Below are 13,226 nucleotides of genomic sequence, written 5' to 3' on the forward strand. Positions count from 1 at the left end.
CGGTATCGAGCGGGGTCAGTTTGCAACACACATGTCAGCTATGATGCAGGAGTCGATTGTGGAGCAGAATATCTCTGCACCAGACTCAGCCGCACTGAAAACAATACGTGCACCGGCGGAATGGGTCCTGCGAAGAAACCGGACTGGCGCTGCACGAAGAACCTGCGATGACTTCCGGGACGTCGCCGTAGCTGCTTTGCAGAAGGTGGCAGAGAACTAGAGATTTACCACCCTCTCCTCATGGACTCCCTCCTTCGAAGAGTGCAGACCTGGAAGGCCTTTGAAAGGAATACAGGGTGTCCAGAAAAGGACTCCCTGATTTCAAAATTAAATATCTCGAAAACAAAGATCGATAGAGGAATGCAGTAAACGGTATGTTTATTGTGAAAGCTGTAAGAAGTTTATACAGCAGTTTGAAATAATACTTACAAAAGCTGCTAACAGATGGCGCTGTAATCGCCATACGTAATGCCTAGTATAAATAGTGATCCGAAGCCCAGAGCGATCAGTTCCACTATTGAAACATGAAAGGAGGTTAGCGTACCGAAGGAAGAGTCCTACGGCAAAAAGGCGACGTTTTCAAGCACGATTTAATGTTCCAAAAGGACCCGATGCGAAAACCATTCGTACGCTCATCGCAAAATTTCAACGAACAGGCAGTGTAACTGACGATCTAGTGGAGTATGTTGGCCGCAAGCAAACCGCAGTTACGCCTGAAAATATCGCCACAGTTTCTGGAATTATTCAGCGAAATCTAATGTCATCCGTCCGTAGAATTGCATCTGAGATTGGTTTGAAGCGTTCCAGCATGCAGAAAATACTGAGATAGAGCCTACACATGTTTCCATTCAAAATTCAAACGCACCAGGCCATACCCGTACGAGCTGTGCAACAAAGGGTTGCATTTGCTAATCAGATGCTCACAATAATTGATAGTGAAGGATTTGATGTTCGCTGCATCTGGTTTACATATGAAGCACACTTCCACCTGAATGGATACGTGAATTAGCAGAACGGACGATTTTGGGGTTCCGAAAACCCATATTGGTGTGAAGCGAAACCCCTGTATTCTGCTAAAGTTACTGTGTGGGCTGCAGTATGCAGCAGAGGCATTATTGACCCTTTTTTCATTCGAGAAACGGTCATTGGTGCACGTTACGTTGCAATTTTGGAACAATTTGTCGCCACACACCAAGCGTTAGAGGATCGACCAGGTACTGAATGGTTTATGCAAGATGGAGCCCGACCACATCGGACCGAACAAGTGTTTCGCTTTCTTGAGGAATACTTCGGGAATCGAGTCATTGCTTTGGAATATCCCAAATTTACTGGTGCAGGCATGGATTGGCCTCCATATTCGCCGGATTTGACTCCCTGTGACTTTTTTTTGTGGGGCACAGTGAAAGACATGGTCTACCCGAAGCATCCCGCCACGCTGGACGAGCTTGAATCGGCGATCTCTGTGGCATGTGAATCCATTTCGGTTGAGACACTACGAAATGTGATGACGAATTTCATTCTTCGTTTGCGCCACCTCTGTAGTGCCAATGGTGAACATTTTGAAAACATTGTGATGTGATTGTTTGCAAAGATTGTTTTCATACGATTATTTCACTTATGTATGCTGATATGAGCTGTACAGCGTACAGCGCCCTCTGTTAGCAGCTTTTGTAACTATTATTTCAAACTGCTGTATAAACTTCTTACAGCTTTCACAATAAACATACCGTTTACTGCATTCCTCTATCGATCTTTGTTTTAGAGATATTTAATTTTGAAATCAGGTAGCCCTTTTCTGGACACCCTGCATTAAGTGCTAAAGAAACCACATGTAGAGTCCCTTTTGGGGTCTGAGAAACTCTTTCTATGAACCGCGAACTGTTCGTTCAGTTAACTTCGTGTTTTCTATAGATTACACACATTGACGGAGTAAAACAAAAACTGTTTGATGTAACAAATAGAAGAACAATAAAAAGCGAAGCTATCGAGGACGAAATGCAAGAAATTTAAGAGAATCTACATCCAAGGGAAGAATGAAAATAAAAAGAGGACAATTGCGACGGTGATGATGGTGATTGGTGTAGACACTGGCACAATTGTACGTACGAGGTGCATTCAAGTTCTAAGGCCTCCGATTTTTTTTCTCCGGACTGGAAAGAGATAGAAACATGCGCATTGTTTTAAAATGAGGCCGCGTTCATTGTCAATACATCCCAGAGATGGCAGCACCATACGGCTATTGGAATTTTACCGCCAGTGGCGAGAATGAGAACTGTTTTAAATCCTTAAAATGGCGATCTTTTCGTTACTTCAACAGCGTGCAATCATTCGTTTTCTGAATTTGCGTGGTGTGAAACCACCTGAAATTCATTGACAGTTGAAGGAGACATGTGGTGATGGAGTTATGGATGTGTCGAAAGTGCGTTCATGGGTGCGACAATTTAATTAAGGCAGAACATCGTGTGACAACAAACCGAAACAACCTCGGGCTCGCACAAGCCGGTCTGACGACATGATCGAGAAAGTGGAGAGAATTGTTTTGGGGGATCGCCGAATGACTGTTGAACAGATCGCCTCCAGAGTTGGCATTTCTGTGGCTTCTGTGCACACAATCCTGCATGACGACCTGAAAATGCGATAACTGTCATCCAGGTGAATGCCACGAATGCTGACGGACGACCACATGGCTGCCCGTGTGGCATGTTGCCGAGCAATGTTGACGCCCAACGACAGCACGAATGGGACTTTCTTTTCGTCGGTTGTAACAATGGATGAGACGTGGATGCCATTTTTCAATCCAGAAACAAAGCGCCAGTCAGCTCAATGGAAGCACACAGATTCACCGCCGCCAAAAAAATTTCGGGTAACCGCCAGTGCTGAAAAAATGATGGTGTCCATGTTCTGGGACAGCAAGGGCGTAATCCTTACCCATTGCATTCCAAAGGGCACTACGGTAACAGGTGCATCCTACGAAAATGTTTTGAAGAACAAATTCCTTCCTGCACTGCAACAAAAACGTCCGGGAAGGGCTGCGCGTGTGCTGTTTCACCACGACAACGCACCCGCACATCGAGCTAACGTTACGCAACAGTTTCTTCGTGATAACAACTTTGAAGTGACTCCTCATGCTCCCTACTCACCTGACCTGGCTGCTAGTGACTTTTGGCTTTTTCCAACAATGAAAGACACTCTCTGTGGCCGCACATTCACCAGCCGTGCTGCTATTGCCTCGGCGATTTTCCAGTGGTCAAAACAGACTCCTAAAGAAGCCTTCGCCGCTGCCATGGAATCATGGCGTCAGTGTTGTGAAAAATGTGTACGTCTGCAGGGCGATTACGTTGAGAAGTAACGCCAGTTTCATCGATTTGGAGTGAGTAGTTAATTAGAAAAAAAATTTGGAGACCTTAGAACTTGAATGCACCTGGTAAGTAACAGATGCTTTTCCGACCTGTAGCATTTTCCCAAGGATCCCATTTGTAGTATTCCGTGACGGCTCCTTTTGAAAAATGGAAGCTTTTTACATCAGATAATTGTTTTGCTGCTACAGAATGGTACGCAAAATCGTTTGAATAACTCGAGAGTTGTACTATAGGACATGAATAATGTGATTACTATAAGCACTAATCGCATTTGCAGAAGTCAGATTTAATACAGTACTGGTGATGCATCATCGTAATAAAATTTTACATCAGAATAAGTACAAAAACGAATTATTTGAACTGCTTGTACACTGTAATTCATACACAGTTAAATATTTTCTTCTAGCTGAAACACGCAGTATTTTATTGAGTTACGTGCAATAGTGCCTCGCTTCCTTCCTCTATACTGTCAGTCTATCGGCGAAGTATTATTTAGAAATAAAGGTATTTTTTACTGTTTACTTTATGAAGTTTCCGGAACTTTCAGGAAAATGGTAGCATCTGTCGTGTAGGTTACTTATTGTCAGTCACGCAGTCGTCCAACTTTGGTCTCATTTTTGTTTTTCGTCACTTTTGAAGTATGGCATGCCATGTCAAACTTCATTACAAAATTTTGCATTTCCCTATCTCTCTGGAGAAGCCGTTGAGGAAAATTAGCTGCTCTAACAATATTTGGAATTTGGAGCAGCTAATTACGCAGAAATCTATATCGCGATGTAACGTTGTAGAGAAAGAAATCGTGCTGTTATTTCATTTTTACAGAGTACCTGTGGAAATGATGTGAACGTAATTTTGGTTGAAATCCGCAGGTACCGCGAGAACGCCCAGCGGCTGTCTAGGATCTTCAACGATCGCCCGATGAAGCCGCTGGACGAGGCTGTCTACTGGACAGAGTACGTGATCAGGCACCAGGGGGCACCACACCTCAGGTCCGCGGCGCTGGACCTCACCTGGTACCAGTACTTCCTGCTAGATGTCGTCGCCGTGCTGGTAGCCGCGGCCGCGGTGCTGCTCCTAGCGGCGGGGATCGCAATCAGGGCCGTGTTGCGGCTGTTCGCCGGCAAGACGGCAGCGCCGCCTCAAACCGCGAAGAAATCAAAGAAGACGCACAAGAAGGATTGAGCTTACTTAGTTTACAGTGTTTTTACATCTGACATCAGCTCTGTGAAAATTTCAAGCTGAGAAATACTCATTATTCATACTCATGTCCGCGTAAAATAAATCGCCCATCTTCTGCTTTCATCATACCGTGATGAAATGTTGCATAAGACCTTACAAACGCTTCTCAAGTACACTGGCGAACTAATCACAATACAGGTAACAGAACTACTTCAGAGAGTAGTATGTCAGACGCACTGTGACGTCTTTCAGCTGCGAATAGCTTTAACATATTGGTCGAGAAAACCTCAGTAAATGACGATACTACAGTGGAAACTCGATTAACCATCATCTTCGGGACCGTGCTCGCGACGGTTGAGCGAATAGACGGATAACAGAAACAGTGTATTCCTCCAAAACATAACCTCAATCAATTAATTTATGTATAGACACATATCACTCTCACAGTAATATAATAATATTTCGGAGCGAAAACAAATTAAACACGATTGTAATAGCAAGTAAAACTATTTATTACATGATAAAAACATCCGTACACAGTAGGTATAAAAGTACCAAAATACGTAATGTACAGTACTGTACTGTACTATAAACTTACAGATGAAATAGTTTATCTAGCTTGGAAATAGTCAGTCAATTTCTTCTGCCTTTTTGATGTTCGAGCTTTCACCGCGGCAATATTTCGTATTTTTCGGAGCAGTAGTGCCTGCGTTGCATTAGCCTCTTCTTGACTTTCAAACCATTCTATACACTTGGACAGCATTTTTTCGGCCTCTGAATGGCTAATAGTTCGTTTTTCTTCATGGTTTGAACACTCGTCTTCATCAGCCCCTTCTTCTTCTTCTTCTTCTTCTTTGGTGGCACTTACGCTGGGAACAATTTCGTCATCACTCAAAATTTGAAAACCCCCGTCCACTCTGTCACACTCTAACCACTGTGACACTTCTTCTGACGTCAAATTTGTGCTGATTTGTAAATTATTGCACAAATTGATCATCTCGTCAACTGTCACACACTCAATGTAAACAACACGTTTACGTTTTTCAGACATTTTATCAAATCATTATACCACACACACCTACACTAAATACGGTAGTGTAAAATATTATTCAACAAAGCTTATTCAAGTGGAAAACACGTAACACGGCACAGCCCGCTAGATACACTGCGACAATTACAGTCTTCTCGTCGGCCGCTGTGGCCGAGCGGTTCTAGGCGCTTCAGTCTGGAATCGCGCGACCGCTACGGTCGCAGGTTCGAATCCTGCCTCGGGCATGGGTGTGTGTAATGTCCTTAGGTTAGTTAGGTTTAAGTAGTTCTAAGTTCTAGGGGACTTAGACCTCAGATGTTGAGTCCCATAGTGCTCAGAGCCATTTGAACCATTTGAACAGTCTTCTCGCAACAACTGGAAACCGATCCAGTGGTGATTGTTGACTCACAAGTGAGACAAAGATAAGAAAAGCGGGAGATGTGTTAACACGTTAACTGAAGGTCATATTTTATGTACCATTCTACGGCGGGCGGGTACATTCACTTCCCACTAAAATAGAGTAAATAAACAAAGTGAACGCGTCACTGCACCTTAGAGCATTCTGTTATTACAGTATTATTATACCGTTACAGCAGTGACGGTTAACAGAAACTGACGGTTTAAAGAGCGACGGTTAATCGAGTTTTTACTGTAATGTAAGAGATGACCTACACATCAATTTTTATTACTGCGATAGTGACATGGCCTTAATAATAGCAATAAAAATTATTTTACAGTCTCATCCGAAAATCTAGGGATTCAGCTGCAAATATTGCACTCATATGAGGATAGGAGACTCACTTATGCGTGTGTTGTCTGTGTCATTTGGAAACAACAGTATGACATCCGAGTCAGCTTAGATAGGCTTTCTGAGGAAATGGGGAGGTGGATTGGCAGGGCTTGGGGGAGCAGGGGGTTAAGCCTTGTTCGACTTAACGATCACGTCAGAAATTAAGTTACTCAAACTGGCTATTTGTGAATCCATTAACTATTGCCGCAATTGAATACAGACGGGATTGAATTTATAGTGTGACACTCATGAAGAGTAGTACAACACCAGAAACCAGAACAGAGCTGCAAAAAAGTGCTACAATCCGTTCGTCATAAGACTAAGCCGGATGTCAAGATTGCACTATGTATTCTTCCGCGTTTGCTGTAACCTCATTGGATTTCCGTTTCACGTGGGACTGCAACCTAGCTGTCTCGAGTACTTTCAAATAAGATAATAGGGGTACGTTTTGTGCTGGGAGTTACGCGCACATCGACTTAGCGATGATATCGGCGCATTTAACTTGGACACCAGTGACCAGTCATCTGGTGCAGCTAGCCTGCAGCGAAGTGGCCAGCTGCAGTTCGCACGTAAAACGAGACGAGCAGAGGTGCAATACAGCTTCGAATGTCATTTATTTTTTAAGGAGAATGAAATAATACACTGCAAATCTCCAGCAATACGTTCCTTAGACTACTAGACGAAAACCGCAACACGTTCTCGTTTTTAGCTGACGGACTATTGTAATTAAAAACAAGAATGATGAAAGAATGAGATTTTCACTCTGCAGCGGAGTGTGCGTTGATATGAAACTTCCTGGCAGATTAAAACTGTGTGCCGGACCGAGACTCGAACTCGGGACCTTTGCCTTTCGTGAGTAAGTGCTCTACCAACATTTTTAGTATTGTTGGTTATTGATCATTGTGTTCGGTCGTTGCGGACGTCGCAAGGCATTCTGTTCAATTTCAGTGGTTGATCCTTCCACTCAGTTTTATACTACAGAGGCCAACCGGCTCTCTGACCCAACACGCTGAGCTACCGTGCCGGCAAAAACCAACTGAGCTACCCATGCATGACTCACGCCCTGTCCTCACAGCTTTACTTCTGCCGGTACCTCGTCTCCTACCTTCCAAACTTAACAGAAGCTCAGGAGAGGCAAAGGTCCCGAGTTCGAGTCTCGGTCCGGCACATAGTTTTAATCTGCCAGGAAGTTTCAAGAATGATGAAAATTTCCGACGTAACCACAGGGTAATTTTTCTACATATGCTGTGTGTAACGTAAGAGAGTACTGAAGGATTTCACCGTATAGTTAAATATTGAAGCTACTGAAGGTATTACTTACAGTCAGTCGCCTGGAAATCTCGTAGCTCCTTCCTTATCCGAAACCGATAAATACATTTCAGTTCTGGAAGTGTCACCTGCTACGTTGATAACGTGCCTATCAACAATAGCATCGACGAAGCCAACAAGGCGCAGCATTTTCTCTCGTTTTATAACGAGCCGTTCTATAGCCCACCAGCGTTCGGCAGTGACGGGTGAAAAAGCCGCGTGCGTTTGTTCCAGTTCGTCTGACAGCTTAACAGTCTTGTTACTTCTCGGGCCAAGTCCCGCAGCTTGGTTCCAGATCAGTAGCAAATGCAATAATGCAGCATTTATATGATGTGCTCGATGCTGTGAAAATGGTTGTTCTTTATGTTTCTACGATACTTACGTACCTCTGTGGTATAAAACGATGGACAGAATCCAAATAAAGAGAATTTGGTTTTTCATTTTTGCCTTAAAAATTAAATTGTTATGTTTTCTTAATTTAAACAACTTTTATGAACAGTCTTTCATAGCAAATCGATAATTAAGAATTTGTATTTGAAATGGAAACTGGAATTTGGGTCCAATACGTAATTAGAAACAAGAAGACGTGCATTATTCATAAAAATGATCATGAATTTTACAATTACCAGATGTAGGTATTTCAAATTGAACGAGGAAAAAGATGACGCACAGGAGACTTGAAGCAGCGTACCATGAACTGCTCTTGCTCATCGATCTATTTCCTTATCGATTCCGCTACAAAGCCGATTTGGTGTTGTGGGTCAACTGTGCATAATACGGTCCCTCGGAGGACTTCAAAACCGATTATCTCTATAAATTTATGAAAAACATTAAGAACAACCTGTTTCTCGGTACTTTTTAACCGTCTTCCACTACGGGACAAGAAGAAGCCTTAGCCATTTTAACAGCGTGACAATCTGGGCAAAACGCTGCACAGGCTATCACGGTACACGATTTTTGAAATAAAATCTACGTAGCTGAAGCATGTTTAAGAAAAACGTTGATGGTTGTTAATACATTTGAATACCTCAATGTTTCATTTAATTTAACTTAGTAATAAGATATCTAATACATAAGTAGGACCTACTTCTAAGAGCGTAACAACACCAGTGTACGTGTGCTACGGCTTCTGACAAATCATCGCGTTTGTGTTTGTTTACGTCAGGTTCATTGTTATGATTGTAAGTAGGCTGTTTAGGTTTTTATGTTGGTAACGGCACGTAGCGCTCTGTATGAAAATCACTGGCTGTGCTGTGTGCAGTCTGAGGCTGGTCGGCATTGTTGCAGTAGTTGCTATTGTAGCGTTGGGCAGTTGGCTGTTAACAGCGCGTAGCGTTGCGCAGTTGGAGGTGAGCCGCCAGCAGTGGTGGATGTGGGGAGAGAGATGGCGGAGTTTTGAGAGTGGATGATCTGGACGTCTGTCCATCAGAGACAGTAAATTTGTAAGACTGGATGTCATGAACTGATATACATATTATGATTTTTGAACGCTATTAAGGTAAATACATTGTTTGTTCTTTATCAAAATCTTTCATTTGCTAACTATGCCTATCAGTAGTTAGTCCCTTCAGTAGTTAGAATCTTTTATTTAGCTGGTAGTAGTGGCTCTCGTTGTATTGCAGTAGTTCGAGTAACGAAAATTTTTGTGAGGTAAGTGATTCATGACAGGAATAGGTTATTGTTAGTCAGGGCCATTCTTTTGTAGGGATTTTTGAAAGTCAGATTGCGTTGCGCTAAAAATATTGTGTGTCAGTTTAGTGTTGATCAGAATAATTAAAGAGAGTAATGTCTGAGTACTTTCAGTTTTGCTCAGCTGTTTGAAAATCAAATAATGTAAGAGGTTTATCAGCACAGGCATTTATAATTTTTCTAAGGGGACGTTTCATGATGAATGGTTTATACAGGGTGAAAAGTATTTAAACCGACAAACTCTGGGAGGTTGTAGGGGACATCAAAACAAATATTTTTCCCTAATGTCATTTTTTCTTATGAGGAGTATTTAAATCGGTAGAGGAAGATTTATCTGGCGGCAAATTAATTAAACCAAAAAACACTTTTCCATTTCTTTATGACCAATAGACAACACGTTAACACAACCCAATTTCAATATAGTAGATTTTCAAAAATGCCTCCATTGACATGTAAACAAAGGTTACACCGTCGGATCATGTTCTGTCTGACACGGGCAAAAACCGCAGGTGTATCCTGAATTGTTCCTGCTGCTGCTACTATCCAGGCAACCAGATCCTCTCCTGTTGCAACGGGAGTTGTGTAAACAGGGTTGCGCATCTTTCCCCAAACAAAAAGTCCAGAGGGGACATGTCTGGGGATTGAGCAGGCCATGGTACAGGGAACTGTCTGTCTAGGAATCGACGCACACGACGACTGAAATGTGCCGGTGCCCCGTCATGTTGGAACCACATGCGTTGTCTTGTAGGGAGCGGGACGTCTTCCAGAAATTCTGGCAATGCTCTGGCGAGAAAAATGTAATAGTGCCTGCCATTTAATGGCCTAGGTAGCAGATGCGGCCCAATTAAAGAGTCCCCAACAACTCCGACCCACACATTAACGAAGAACCGCAGTTGATGAGCGCTAGTAACTGTGGCATGCGGGTTATCCTCACTCCAAACATGCGAATTGTGCGTGTTGAAGACTTCTTCACGCCCGAATGTTGCGTCCTCGGTAAACAACACAGAGGATGGATATGTAGGATGCATTTCTCACTGTTCCAGGTACCACTGCGAAAACTGTGCTCTGGGTGGATATCAACTGGTTCCAGGTTGTGGACACGCTGTAAGTGAAATGGACGTAACAATTGCTCTCGAAGGACTGTTCTTACATTTCTCTGATTCATCCCCATGTTACGTGCAATTGCACTAGTGCTGATTGAAGGATCCCGCTCCACATGCTGCAAAACAGCTTCCTCAAATTGCAGCATTCTTACTATGCGACGGCGTCTCTTTCCAGGTAATCTGCTAAATGGCTCGGTCTCAAGCAGACGTTGGTACACAGCAGCAAAGGTCGTATGATGCGGGATACAGTGATTAGGATATTGTTGTTGATAAACCCGCTGTACAGCTCGTCCGTTGTGGTACGCTACGTAGTACGCACCAACCGTATCTGTGTACTCACTCCCGGTGTATCGCCCCATTAGTAAACAGAGACAATGCACTACTACACTGGTGGACAGCAGTTGCCTGCAACTGAAGAGTGTAATACGCCCACTAACAACTGAAGAGCGTAATATGGCCTCCACTGGTTTAAATAATCCTCATAGGAAAAAATGAGATTAGGGAAAAATATTAGTGAACACAATTAATTACGCAGACACAATTCACTTCTCTGTACAAGCTTGTGCAAACCAAAGCTAAAGTAAATCGTTTGTGCAGAGAGTAACTCCTGCTGTGGCTGGCATGTCCAATAGTCTCTGCGGCTGCGGCTGTGGTAATATTGAAAATTAACTGGATAGGTAAGGTATCAGATGAAGAGCTATCAGAATGAATGTATGAAGAAAGATCTTTTGGACAATATACCAGGATGAGGGGTAGATAAATCCTACATCTGTTATGGCGTCCATTAATAGTTAATAAGCCACTGTGTGGAGATACACAGGAGCCAAATTGAAGGCACAGCTGAAGACTAGGACATGCTAGCACACGCCTGAGCAGACGTTCTTACGCAGTCTATGGTCAAAAGATGGCAAATATAGAACTTACACACGGTACAAAGTAATACGTCTGAGAAGTAGAATGTATTACACTTGCAATACCATATTTTTCATTAGTCACCATCGTTTTCTCTAGCGATGAACGATAATCGGAGAAACTCCATTACTTATTTTACACATATGTTACTAGACAAACGCGACCGCTGCCAACTGATCTTCGGTACTGAAACATAACATAATACGTGGAAAGAGACATTGTGTCTCACCTGCATGGAATGTGTTGGCTTGTTGTATGTGTAAGCACAATTGTCTTTTGATATTGACAGCAAATGAAATAGTCAGACTGGTTGGTTTCTAGGACGTCTGTAAAAATGTTATCTATTGTTGCCTAAACGTCAACCATCATCGGTTTAAGAAAAGAATGCAGAAAGCTTTGTTATGCACTTCTTCAAATATGGGCATTAGACTTTCTTATGACTCGGGGCGGGCGGTGGAATCGATTACAATCAGTTGAATGTTTACTATTATATTTCTGGTGTGCTGGTGACTGTGGCCTGTGTAACACAAAGCATTGTACACACCACCCCCATACAGCAAAAATAGTAGATACATCGAGGTTATAGAGGACTTGTTCCTTATCTCGTGTGGCATACGACAGAGTCGTGGAAGGCGACTTGAACAGTATAACATGTGTCGAAACTAGAGTTGTAAAACTGCTTTAGCCTACCATAAAGAAGCGTAGTCTACGGTAGTTTACCTAGTAGCTTTGTCCAATTAAGGTCATACAAGCATTACCTATACGCCGGTTATGTTGGATAGCTGTTGGGCGTTATCTCGTAATAATCGCTTTCTTTATGTAGCGATCAGTGTCTTAGTAGACTCCCCTAAGAACCGGAAGTGGTGAACGGTCCAGAAACTGAATGACGATATATAAAGGAAGATTTTTCTTCTGCATAGTTGTGCTCCTGTCAGTTAGTTAAGAATAAACATTCTTTACAGCCAAACTAAAATTATCGCTGTTTAATTAAGCTTTTTTCGAAAATTATTGATGTGTAACGTGAAGCAGAGTGCTAAGTTCCTATGGTAGCAAACTGCTGAGGTCATCGGTCCCTAGTCTTCCTCCCTTATTAATCCAAGTGAAACTAACTTACGCTGAAAACTTACACACCCATGCCCGAGGGAGGACTCGAACCTCCGACGGGGGCAGCCGCACGAACCGTGGCAAGGCGCCCGAGACCGCGCGGCTACCTCGCGTGGCGTGAAACAAAGTGATGTTGTTACAATAAAAATAACGAAAACAATACAGATTTATCATACACCAGCAGGAAACGCAATTTCCCCAATAAAAAGATAAAAGGAAAAATAAAATCACCGCAAAACTTACTACTTAAGGCCGGCCGCGGTGGTCTCGTGGTTAAGGCGCTCAGTCCGGAACCGCGCGACTGCTACGGTCGCAGGTTCGAATCCTGCCTCGGGCATGGATGTGTGTGATGTCCTTAGGTTTAAGTAGTTCTAAGTTCTAGGTGACTGATGACCACAGAAGTTAAGTCCCATAGTGCTCAGAGCCATTTGAACCATTTTTACTACTTAAGAATAAACATTTACAGCAAAACTAAAGTTATCGGTGTTTAGTTCAGTTTTTTTCGAAAATTGTTGATGGGTAAGGTGAAACAGAGCGATGTTTTTGTAGTAAAAATAAAGAAAACAATAGCGATTTGTCATACAGCAGTAGAAAATGCTCTTACCTCAACAAAAAAAGTAAAAGGGAAAATAAAAACACCGCAAAACAAACATACATCAAACATCACTTGAATACTTCGTCGAACGATGGTAAAACATGCTGTTAGTTTACAAACAGCATTCGCATTTAACCAATAACGGCAAAAGCTGTTC

At 42.7% G+C, this 13,226-nt stretch overlaps 1 protein-coding gene across 18 annotated transcripts in view; it reads left to right on the forward strand.

Moving 5' to 3' along the window:
- Positions 1 to 13,226, forward strand: part of LOC126419835 (UDP-glycosyltransferase UGT5-like) — a 640,482-nt gene that overhangs the window by 403,968 nt on the left and 223,288 nt on the right. For 7 of the 18 annotated variants that reach the window (XM_050087074.1, XM_050087077.1, XM_050087070.1 and 4 more), the window contains exon 6: positions 4,229 to 4,659. The exons of the other annotated variants lie outside the window; for them this stretch is intronic. In XM_050087074.1, coding sequence (XP_049943031.1) covers positions 4,229 to 4,541 — 313 coding nt within the window. In that variant the 3' untranslated portion in view covers positions 4,542 to 4,659. Of the gene's footprint in view, positions 1 to 4,228; positions 4,660 to 13,226 lie in introns of those variants that run through there. 18 annotated transcript variants of the gene reach the window in all.

Source organism: Schistocerca serialis, chromosome 9 (assembly GCF_023864345.2).
Source record: "Schistocerca serialis cubense isolate TAMUIC-IGC-003099 chromosome 9, iqSchSeri2.2, whole genome shotgun sequence".
NCBI classification, from domain to species: Eukaryota; Metazoa; Arthropoda; class Insecta; order Orthoptera; family Acrididae; genus Schistocerca; species Schistocerca serialis.